Source organism: Ischnura elegans, chromosome 5 (genome assembly GCF_921293095.1).
Source record: "Ischnura elegans chromosome 5, ioIscEleg1.1, whole genome shotgun sequence".
Taxonomy (NCBI): Eukaryota; Metazoa; Arthropoda; class Insecta; order Odonata; family Coenagrionidae; genus Ischnura; species Ischnura elegans.
The window spans coordinates 66,447,082-66,459,583 of record NC_060250.1 but is presented as its reverse complement, the minus strand read 5'-3'; the positions used below and the strand labels follow the sequence as shown (position 1 = coordinate 66,459,583).

Sequence of the window (12,502 nt, the reverse complement as noted above, 5' to 3'; positions counted from 1 at the left end):
GGAGCTGCACTGGCTTGCTCTTGAATGTCAGTAGTTACTCATAGAATAACCTTCGCAATGAAAGCAGACATTTTTGTTATTAGGACTCATTTTAACAAGAAATTAGGATTCGTAATTTTGAGCTTTTGGCGTACTAATCGTCCTAGTTGAAAATGATATACCGCTAATAATATGCCGTAACCTAAGCCTAACTCTGTTCCAAGATTTAGGTTACGTGGTAGTGAAGTAGATACTGGTAGCGTGGAAAGAAAATCTGATAATTTGTAGGTTATTTTCCCGTTGTTTTGTTGTGCCTCTTTTAACATTTCCATTGCAATTTTAAAACATTATCATTGGTATCCGTTCGTGGTAATCCTGCCCCAGGGGTCTTTTGAACCTAAACAATCGGTTATCGAGAGTGGTACAAAATTTAATGCCTATATAGAAATTATGCTCGGAAATGAGATTTCCTAGTGTCGCCATTATCCACTGACACTTTTATGTGAATATTTGTGCTTAGTAAGCATTGATGATGTGAAAATTATAGTACTTAATGGCGTCTTAATATTTGTTCCCTTCGTCCTCCATCTTTCTCTCTCCGCGTTCTTTGTGATGGGAAGCCGCTTCTGTCATCCGTGGAGATTCTGATTTCTGGCCCGATGGGATTCGATCCGGCGTACGTTTCAATTCATTCGCTGGATACGTGCTTTACCCACCCCCCTCTCACTGCTCTCACGTTGATCGTGACACTTGAGGGGAGTGCCGTATTCGAAGGCCGCCAAGCTAGAGGCCGATTGTGCCGGTGATTGCACGTGCTCGCCTAGGCAAGGTGTATTTCTTCAGGGTATTGTTTATAAGCGCTCGTAATGGGGAGTTACGTCTCGAGCATTTTTTCCCTGTGCGGATGTCAGTTGGCTCAGTTCTTTATGCTGCTTCCATCGTTTCATGAAGCTATATCCCTGTTCGTGATTTCTTATATCGAGGATGCGGTGGTGCCACTGTGTTGAATGCGGACATCGAAAACTTGTAAATTTGTCCTCTAACATATTTCGACGATCGTTACCGGCCGGTAGCTGTAGCCGCATGGAATATGATAATCAGCGGCCAACTAAGGACACGCTGGCCCTTATCTAAGATTGGGCCAGCGTTTAAGCAATTGCTAGTTAAAATAAAGATCGATTTAAATTGGGCGGTGCGTTTACAATGAATAGGCTGTTCCTTACCTTCTGGCGAAAATCAATTTATTATGGGGATATGTATTGAAAAAAAAGCAGAATTCCAAATAAATTTCTTCGCGGTTGATAAGTCTCATGTTAATTCTATTCGACTGGTAGTGGGGAAGAGCTAATACTTTAGGGATCGCCCAGCTGATATAAATTATTATTAGCGTATCATCTGCGATATGGCTCCACAGTACATGAACTGACGAAAAAGGTGAAGTTTATAGCGATGTTTAGTTGCCATTTTTCCTCAGCAGTAGTAGTCTCCAGGCATTGACAAGGGTACGTAGTTACGTAGTGGCCGGCTACAACAAAATTCGCTGCTTATTGAAGGTTCACCGACCCCATGATGGATCCCAGGTAGGAAAATGATCGCTCGACGGCCAGAATCGCTCATCGAGTAGGGCTGGTGTCGACCGCGCGTGCATCTATCCCCCAGGAGCTCACTCGGTCATCTTCCCCCTCCGCCGAGGCTATTGCAATGCCATCGACTGGCTTATCCTCGCACACCCCGCCCCTGTGAGCATATACACACGCCTCTCTACGGGGCGAGGGGTCTCCCGAAGGGGCGGTAGTAGTTTCTCCCGCACATGCCCCGGAGCCCCCCCCCCTCTCTCTCACGAGTTTCGGCCGAGGATGCGGGTAGAGGCTGTCTCCGGCGAGTGGGGTGAGGTGAGCGCGATCGATAGAGCTTTTAGATCGATAGCCGTGTATTTGGCGGTTTCCTCGGCTGTGCGCACGCAGCTCTAGCGGTACCCCGCCCTGAGTCCCTCTCACCTTTCCCCCACTGTTCTCCCGCCTCATAGCTACCCTTTCTTGGTACTCATTCCCTCTGAGGCCCCTCCCCCCATCTCCTCTCGTATATGCACCCGGCGTTCAAGATGGTTTGTCCGCTGATTGTGGAGAGGTGGGGGGGGGGGGGGGGGGGGGGGCGAAATTCTTCCATAAGGGTTCCGAACTCAACCCCAACTCTACAGATCGTGTCTTCCTCCTCTGGGCTGATGTGACCCTACCCCCTCTCCGCTTTGGAAAATCCTCTCTCACTTCCTTCATTCTCTCTCACTTCCTACCATTCCCCTCGGTCCCCACCCTTGAAGAACCCTTTCTTATACGCTCCCAACACTCCGGCTTGCGGGGAGCGGTTCCTCTCGTCATTACTTCTTTTCAAATCCAATTTCACTTTCTCTTCGCGACTTAAGTTTGGAGGTTGTCCATTGACCGAATACGTCAGGGATCGAATTCAATCGAAAATCCCTTTAAGGGCGCGGCGCGCTCAGTTACCTAATTCCAAGAATATGTATCTAGTGCTTATATGCATAGCTGCGTCCCCTGATCATGCGCTAGCGTATTGGAGGGACTTGGTTTGTTTTACGTCAATATTTGATATCCGTTCGAGAGGATGTTTCGATTACGTTGATGCGGAGTAAGGCCAGGTCACTAAGGTACCTCTAATGGTCCCTGGCGGATGGTGGCAAAATCTCGTTTTGAGGACGTGTGGCTCACATTGTGTAAATGTTTAAGTTTTTTTCGCAGGAGTATTGTTCCGTCATGCATCGTATTATATTATGATCCTGGTGCGCTATTCAGAAATGAGTTTTCTTAATTATGCCTGAATGTCTGAGATGCCTCTTTCTAAAAGTTGGATATCATTGTGTTGCTGACCTTTTTACTTGTATTTACTCATTTTAATTCGTGCTCTACTTTTATCTTCTTACCGATGAGATAACACCAAGGGTTTAGTCACTTTAGTATTGGTTTCAGTAATATGATGGTTTGTTATATTGTGCGTCATTAAGTGATTATCTTCGTGAAAGTGTCACACGAGGGTTTTATACATTTTAAGTCGAGAACAGGCTTCTGTGATCTAGCCAGTTTGAGAGTGGGGTGGCAATGAAACTAGGCCCCCTGAGCTCTCGTTTAATTGCCAACGTTGGGGCCAGCGATGGCAGCACTGTCGCCTTTGTTTTGATTCGTTACAACCATCACAACGCTTCGGCTTTTTGCGCCTCTACATTCTGTCTTCAGGTGTCGGGCTCTCGGGTCTTACCTTAAATACTCGAGTTTTTGTCGTCTTGCAAAATTCCATCGACATATATTCAATCAACTTTATCTCGGCGCGCTAGTAATCATGGGGAAGTAAGAACGTCTAAATTAATGATGGTGTGGTGCATCCCTTAAGAGTGGTATTTTAATCCGCAGTTGAGAAAAGGCGGTACTCTTGAGAGAATGTGCACCTCGTCATGTATTCGAAAGTTGCAGGTTAATGTAATTTCGAATACTGACGTAGCTGCAACTGTTGAACTACTTTTTCATCTATCTACTTCAAGTGCCGATTATTACTATGCTCATCTCGTTCTCCTAGAGAATTCTTTATTTCTTCAGAGGGTATTTTAGTGTCCGATGATATCATTGGTACCAGTGTTTCCAAAGTCCAACGTGATTCTGTGTTATCTCGTCTGTTTGAAACGTAACTGATGGGTTTGAATGTTTTCACTATTCGTTCTTTTCCGCCTGTGTACTCTTGAATGGTATATACCCCTTTTACTGGCAGTGTTTCAGGTCCTGAATCGCTAGTGACGCTTGAGAAACTGTCTTTTATTTAGATGAGTCAACATGGGAAAAGAAGAATAAACAAAACACTTCCAATCTACTGGTGCCGTTAGTACCATATCCATCCTGTCGAAATTTTCCCGTTATTTCAAATCGAACCCTTTTTTGAAGAGCACTGAAGGACCATTCAGAAAGTAGTAAATGTTTTTTCTTCGAATTTCTCGATGGTCAGCGGTATTGATGCTGGGTGGTGTGTGTCAACAAGAGAATTTCTTTTGCTTCTTAAAGAATTACCCCACTTACTGCGACTTCGGAAAGACTCCCAGTGTAGTTGAAGATTTTCTGTTATAAGGGTCTGATAGTTTTCATTTAATTCTTCATCTGTCGTGATTTGTGATCGTTATTCCGGGCATTGTTTGAGCTTTCTGTCACTTTATCCTTAATGGAAGTTTCTGAAGTATTATTGGTGTAGCATATTTCGTAGCCTTAAATACCGGTATGTCTTCAGACAAGTGGTTGGTTGATAGATTGGGGAATTCCTCGGAATAACGTAATCTGTACCGATGGTTGGCACATTACTAATGTTTGGACTCTTTGTTTCAATCGCATATTTATTAAAAGTTGTGACATTTTTGGAGTGTTCGTGCCCTGAAGCATCGGGCGTGAGTTGCCTTTTTCGTATGTTCAGCTGACCACTTGCTCTTTACACAATTGTTAGAGTAGCCAAGTTCTACGCTCCTGAAGAAAAGGTACGCGTGAAAAATTTTGTAGAATTCGGAGTGGGCTTGAAACTTTTCCTCATATTCAGATAATTTTTACAGCTGTCGTTCGTAACATGTTACACAGCGCCTGCATCTAATTCGAAAATTCGTGTTTTATTACCAAGTTTTATGTGCCTTCTCTCCTGAAACTTTTTAAGTACGGCATAGCATTTTTCTAAACTATACTGCGTTGAAACCGCGAAGTGGAATTTATTGATTTGATTACTGTAGATATATGCCGGTACCAGGTCAGAAAAGATCTCGTCATCCTTATTTTAGCGCGCGCGTGAAGCTTGTTTTTTTTATTTTTGTGTGAAAACATTAACCATTATTCAGTCTACACTTAATGTAGGATAAATTGTTTGGAGAACTTTATGGTAAAATGCATTGCTTCCGTTTGACTTAATTTCTCACGTATAACATTTATGAAAGATTTCGAAGGTATGATTTTGAAAGTTCCTGTACATTATAAGACCGCCGTCAAGGATTACCTGTATGTCAATTATGCAGTTAAGTTTCTATTTTTCGAGCTGTAGTGGTTATTCTTGAAGGTACACCGTATGCACCCTGTTCATTTGGTGATGATTCTGTAAGTCATAACCAATTAATGTGACTTGTAATCAGCAAACATTGATCTAGTGACAGTTGTGAGTCTTCTGAAACTCATCGGCGAAACTCTGGCAATAATTTTCTCCTCGTCGATTCATATAATTCCGTTGTAATAATGTCTACAATACACCTGCTGTACTTGAATATTGAATTGATGTATTCAATACGTTGTAGGGCCTAGTGCGAGAAATTAAACTCTGACAGGAATTTATGAAAGAATTCCAACGTAAGGGTAGCTAGAGGTACTCTGTGAAACCTTGAGAACGTTGGGTGTTGCAAGGCAAGGATATAATGCTATTAAACAGTTCAATGAAACCTGGGTCTTTTAATAAAAATCTGTGTACCATACGAACTCTGGCGTGTGATGTTTTTGCCGAGTACGGATTCATTATTCTCTTTGATGCCTAGCTTTGCTCAACCTCCATTAAAAAGCGCCGGACATAACACTTCCAAAATGGAGGGCACGCCGGGAGTTCTTCTGGGAAGGTGTTGCCCTGAAATTCTTTATCAGTTGTGTCATGGCTTTAGATATTTGTATCAGCTTCATCGTTTTAAACAAGGTGTTGCGATACATAGCTGCATGTTTCTGGGTGGCTTATTGGCCATATTTCTCATCCTTATTTCAGTAATTTATTGCATAGCAATCTTCATTAGATCGGTACCGAGCTATCAACCGGCGTGGATAGCGAATAAAAATAATATCTCCCAAGTTACCAATCATTAACGCTTACTTGGGCGTCATAAGTAACAGCTTTTTGATGTATATATATGAGCGATTTGATAAATAATGTGGTTAATTTATTGTATTACTTACGTCTATGTATCCTAAATAAAGTGTTTCATTTTTCTTTCAGGAGAGCTGTGGCTCAGGCTGTGGTGGACACTTTACGTGTCGTGTCACCGGAGTCGCCCCAGGATGTCACCTCGGTCCTCCAGATCCTATCGCGCCTGGCTGAAGACTCAGGTGAGCACCCGTTTCAAATTATTCGTGCTCGGTATTAAGGTCATTGGAAATCAAATACTTTCAATTAATCATATACAGCGTGCTGCGAAGTATCTCACGTGAAGTAAGAGCGTGTTTATATTCCTATTTATTTCATTGACTCTGAAAATATTTACTACCCATATTGAGGCTCGAACTTCATATCCAGATTTAGTCAGTGGGATATAACCTTAATCACCAGTGAGAATAGTTACGTGTTGGTAATCGGTCTCTGCAATGCATTTAAATTCGACTTGTGAGATTAAAAAAAGGCATTTCTCAGCGACAGGATCTCTTGGAAAACTTGAGTTCTGGCTAGGAATATGAAAACTAATGCCGCATTTAGATAATTTCTATAGACAGAGTAACACCCATTTTGCCCCGCAAATTAATTTTCTTTTACTAGTTGCCTTCCTGTTAAGGATTGTTCTCCTCAAGTAATAACAACGGATTGTGTGATAACATGAAGTGCCGTCGTTTTCATTCCTCGATTTGCTTCAATGTTTTTTCATCACTGTCAGGTGAGAACTTTCAGTCATCGCATCACTATATGTCTTCTTTTCACTTAATTTCACTTAAGGTAATTGCTCCTTAGAAACGTCATTTTGGACATCTTTCTTGCCGTATCAATCTAACGTCGGTCGATAGTTTTCCGAACATGTTATCTTCTTGCCTACGGTTCCGCTTTGAGTTCAATTTTAAACTAGTGAAAGTTTATATCTCAGCTTTAACAATGGGAGTAGCGAATTTAAGCAGTCTGGAGCGTGATTTTTAATATTAGATTGGTGCACGTAGATTATATTTTACGTGTTTTCAGTTGACGATTCTTATTTCATCTATGTTACTTACTGAGGCGGCCTGTAAGGATGTTGGCTCATGATATCTTGCTGTGGATAATCGATGAATGGGCAACAGTCGCCAGTTAGCGTAATTTTGTCAGACCTCGTGGCAACCCTTTATTTGGTATTCCCACGTATGTTATGGGGTTTTCCATTACTGGCTTCAATCTTTATCTCCTCATTTTTTGCGGCAGTAGAGTGTAAAACAGTATTTTTGTAATATTTCCGTTATTAATCGTTCCTCCCCTTTTCCGATGTTCATTCTTTGTTATGCATTACCTGTAACACGTCCATGTGCCTCCCGGTGGTAATTTCCCCGGTATTAATGCGATATTTGAAGGACAAATGACATGACATATCGCCTTTATCTGGATACATATGCTATGTATTTGCTTTCAGTAGCATAAGCTTCCATGCCTTGTGGTGTCTACGTGTCGGTCCAGTGGATTTTCACTTTCCCATTTTTTATTACGTTTTACTTGTGATAAGTCAGTGTTCATCTTAACTAATTTTTCCTTAACCAATACTCGGAAAGATCCTTACAACGGCTTAGGTTACGTGCCCATCTAAACCGTCGGCCCTGCCATGAAATTGTTCATTAGGTAAAATTCCCTGTTCTTAATTATAATTTCCAACCTAAATAGTATTCATTAGCCAACGTATCGATGATGAATCACCAACAATCTACCGGTCTTTTTTTGACTACGCCACGAGTTGAATTTTTCAGGATATTTTGAGTCGACCCTAATTAACACCATTGGTGAATATTTCTCTTTGGTGAAATTTTATTATCGAGTATCAGGTAAATGTCCACAGGCTCTAAGAGTTTCGAGGTGAAAGCGTAATTTATAAACAATTACTACGGTACAATACCGACTGATCGAGGAGTGAAATGCTTCCTTTACGTCGATAGTTTGACTTCTCCCCACCAGACTCCAAGTACCGAAGCCGTCAATCGGGTGTAAATGCTTCATTTTAACTCCCATCTCTGGATTAATTTTTTTCTTCTATCATTTAAGTGACGATAGCGTGCGGGCAGATTGCACACTATTTCTTTCGTCGGTCTCGTGAGCTGCCCCATATTCCGTCCCCCTCCATTTCCTTTCGCTTTCTTCCCTCTCCTTCAACCCCTCCGCCGAATCCCTTGGCGCGGTGTCTCCCGCCGCCTATGACACCCTGGGAGTACCCCTTCCCTTCACTTTTTGAACCCCTATATTCCTTCCCCTTCTCTCTCCAAGTCCCCCCACCAAAACCGTCCGTCCGCGTTGCTCTGGTGACGGAGGCCGTAACGGCAGCAGCTGCCGAGGGCTCCGTGGGTTGTGTTGGCTTGGTGCGCGCGTGTGGGATGTGGATGCAGGGCGAAACACGTGGGACGTAGGCGGCATAACTTCCGCTCAGTCCCATGCTCATTCCCGTTCCTCTTCTCATCTTTTTTATTCTTCTATCCCCCTCTTTGCCTCCTCCTCGTTCCCCCCTCGTTCCGTACCCCTGGGCTATGTTGGCCCCACATGTTCCGGTTGGTATAGGGTATTCGTTGGTCTTGGGAAGGGTGTAGGGGGGTTTGGAAGCTAGCCGATTGTGAGACGGTGTAACCGAATTGTTATCTGGTGTATAATGGGGAGAGAGTGAGCGAGCGGCTCTCTCGCATTTCCCCTGCCCACACACTCGGTGAAGAATTAGCCAGCGTTGCACCCGTCCGTTGCCTCCTGGGTTTCCGGGATGTGTGGAGAACCAGATACTTATTCACCATGTCGATGGCCCTTGTGCCGGAAACGTTTTTTTATCCTGTTTCGTTTATTTAGTTTAGTCCAATGAATTTTTAGGGGAGCGTTCATTTTTTTCAATGTCCTGAACTTGGTTTCCCCGTAAAGAAATATCTCTTTCACGAAGATCTGGTCGTAGTGTAAGGGGTGCTCGTTGGCTGGTAGGTGTTATTCGTGAAGTGGCGGCTGCAAGGCATTCTAACGTATATTTTTGATATGCATTTTTCTTCTCTTTGATGCCGTAAATATGGAATGCGTGGTACCGAATCGGGAGTATGGTCAGTTCTCTGAAAATAGAAGAATTGAATATTAGAGGGAATAGGCGGCCGCATAGTCTCATCCTCGCCCGAGTAAGGTTCCATTATTATTATCAATTGATGAATGGCACAGAGTATGAGCTGCAGATACCTTAAAGCAGCACCAACCGACCCGACTGCTGTGAAGCTGTTCTGCCAAACGTACAATTGTAGCGAGATGTAGGGAAAGCACTCCGGATATGAGAATATATTCAGTCGTTATAATTTCGTTATTAATGTATTAGTTTACAAAAAAACTTTAATGCATCCTTTTTAAAATATAGCTGCTAAGTGGAGTCACTTCCTTTCTAAGTTGCGAATTAATGGAAAATAGTATTTTTGGTGTACGGAATGATTGATCATTCGTTATAAACTAATTTTATCTCGCTGTTTTTTATTCTGATTGGTCGGTGATTCGTTGGTAGTTTTTTGTTGTCATTAGCCGTGGCCTGATTGTTTCCGATGCATCTTTTTGTCCTTTAATGAAGCCTCAGTTGTTTATTTATTCGGGTATGCTAATTCTGACGGCTCATGTACTGCGTGTAAAACATTTTTTTCGTAAATCATGTTTTACTGTTTCCGTAATGGCGTAAAATCTTTTTAGTGGTTTCGAGGTGATTAAAACTTAATCAGTGTTACCTTCTACGAGTGGGTCTTCTGGGAACCAATTTTAATTCTGGTAGTTTTTAAACATTGCCGTTTGATGCGATAAATATACTGCGTAAGCTCTCTCTACCATCAAGAGAACCTTTTAGGTATTTAAAAGGGCATACTTTTAATGTATGTGACTTGCAGGGGTAGCAATTATTGCCAGTAAATGGGAGGTGTCCATAAAAGGGAGCTGTGTCTAAGAACGGGCTATCGTTCAATGTTCTGGTGTGGGTTGTTTTTTATTTTTTTCGAAAAAAAGAGAGGAAGTTTCAAGAGATTCATGAGTAATCGGATAGAATAAATAATTAAATCCCGAACATTGATCTTCGAGATTTAGAATTCCAGTTATTTACATTGAAGGGCAGAACGTTTTTCTGACTACGTGGAAAACGAGCTGCATGCCTCGCCCAATATCGTGGCATTCGGTCATAGATAGAGAACATTTTACTTCCACTTATCTTTCAAATGAACGAAAAGCCTTATTCCCTCTTTCCATGTTTAATTGAATCTTTGTATGCCCACCATAATCCCTTACCTTCAACCTCATCCATGTTGGCATTGATTTGTCCCATATCATCGCACGTTGTGCGTTTCCATTCACTTTTCAGAGAGTGTTAGATGGTAGGGTTTTGTTTCTTAGATACAGCGTTCTAGCACCAGCTGATCAGCCGATGCGGTGATAGAAAGGTTCATTGAAATTATGATAGGCTGGCTACAAGTACGGTAGTCACACTATGGCGCAATCGCACTCTTTGCAGCAGCCTTTTTGTGTCTATAGGGCTCCAGAAGTGGCACGTGAACTTGTGGTGCAAATATTTTATACGGAGAAATTTTCGCGAGGAATAATTGAATACCATGGAGCGTTAATTTCTGAGTAATTCTTGTCCGAACCCAACTCGGAGGAAACCCTGGCGAGAGAAAGGCTCGGAAGCCGATGGAGCTCACCGCTCGATGTTTATTCCAGCAAAGTGCCTGTTGGGCATGGTCAGCTCCGCTCATTTTCCTCATAGCACCGCGGACTTAACGCGTGCGTGCCCTATTTTTTTTACTTTATTTTGAGGAATATATCTCGGGGAGGGGTAGGGATGATGACTGTGCGTATCTCAGGGCTAGATGTGTGACCGATCGTAAGCGGTCTGTCAGGGGACCGAGCGCGGGGGTCGGTTTGGAGCTTCTTTTCGGGGTTGGCGTTCTCGTCGAGGACGGTAGAGGGGGCGATATTCATGGAGGAAGAGGACGGGCGCTGTATAGGGGACGAAGCAGGAAGTTGTCAGTAGACGTCGTTAGGCACGTGCGTGGGGAAGTTTAAAAATATCTGTTGCCTGTGGTAGCTGCTACTTCGCTGGCACCGCTGCCGCCACCGCCACCTTCCTCCTCTCTCGCAAGCGCTCACCATTGGGTGTGGGTGGGTGGACGGGCGGACGTCTTAAACTCCCTCTGCTCTTCCTTCCGTCTAATCGGTCCTACAGGAGGCCTGGTGAGCGGCAGGGTGGATTTACGGCAGAGAATAGGATTTCCATGGTAATCTGTTCCTTCAATGTGGATTCCGTTTTCAGTGAAAAAGAGGAAACTTGAATACTGGACGAGGGGCCTTTTTAAGTCAGGATTTTAATGGATATGGTACAGGGGAAGATCTATGAAAAATCAGGGAGTTGAAAATTGGCTGCGGAAAGCGTGAAGAAGTCGAGCTTTATTGTGATTAGGATTTCTTTGTTCGCTTTTTATTCCGTCCACAAGTGTAATGCCGGGCGATGAGTCTCATTAGTTAAGAATTTGATTGGTAAGGGAAAAAGGAAATATCAGGGGATTGAGATTTGGTAATAGAAATTCCCTAAAAGCCAACGAGTTCCATCTAAAAAGCGTTTGATTCTTTTCCAAAGTTTAATATTTCGCTTAACTGGTGTAATATTTGGCGATTATTCTTTTATACATAATGGGAATTATTTGTTATGTCACCAACCTTTCTTCCATAGCGTGATGTGAGATTTATTTTCCCCGGTTGAATATGCAATCGGTTGGCAAATAAAATTAATGCGTGTTTTGCTTTGGTATACAACATTCGTTGGAAATTTCTTGGTAAATGTTTCCACGCACCTACCTGGATCACCTGTGAAATTGAGATGTCCAGATCCAAAGTATCCTCCCATGTACCTCCCCATGGCATCAGGCCCAGTGCATATAGTGATTCACTGCTAGACTTAAAATGCGGGGATCAAATCATTCAAAATTTTAAGGCCAAGGTTAGGTTGGAACGCAGCCTCCTATGAAAATCTTTGTATGCAAGTTGTATAGACCATTTTTCGTGCAGTGTTTTCAACGCAAAACGGAAGCCCTCCTTATCCGAATGGTATGTTTTCTTGAATCTCTTCAGCTATGTGGTCGCAGAAATTCGTTGCTCTTTTGGCCTAGGGATGCGCATTGGTACGAGAATGAGTTAGGACAGCGACTCCGACAACGGATGGTTCGACTTTAAAGACGTCAAATAATGTGTTCTAAGAGAAAAAGTATTCTGACTGTTCTCAATGCTCACTATCTAAGCAAAGTAATTTTTATATTTACACTTAAATCGTTTTGAATTACCAAGTTAGTAACCATTTACCTCGTATTGCAGATTCTGGTCCGCTTTGTGCTTCCCTGGTAACTAGTGCATAGCTAGGAGTCGGCCATGTTATTTAATGCTCCCGTCGTGGACATAATTTTGATTTTATTCACATGCTTGCTTCTTTATAATACTCGCAGCGTTAATAATGAAAACTTAATTCTCTTGTTGATAATTGCACAAAAAACTAGAAATATCGCTCCAGTAGCTCTTTAATGCCTAATTGCAGCATCCTAACCCAGATCATGTGCCG

At 42.7% G+C, this 12,502-nt stretch overlaps 1 protein-coding gene across 5 annotated transcripts in view; it reads left to right on the top strand.

Annotated features, from left to right (window-relative positions):
* LOC124159004 (serine/threonine-protein phosphatase 4 regulatory subunit 1-like) overlaps positions 1-12,502 on the top strand; it is a 136,398-nt gene that overhangs the window by 89,351 nt on the left and 34,545 nt on the right. For all 5 annotated transcript variants that reach the window (XM_046534474.1, XM_046534476.1, XM_046534475.1 and 2 more), the window contains one exon: positions 5,974-6,083. In XM_046534474.1, the coding sequence (XP_046390430.1) occupies positions 5,974-6,083 (110 nt within the window). The remainder of the gene's footprint in view (positions 1-5,973; positions 6,084-12,502) is intronic.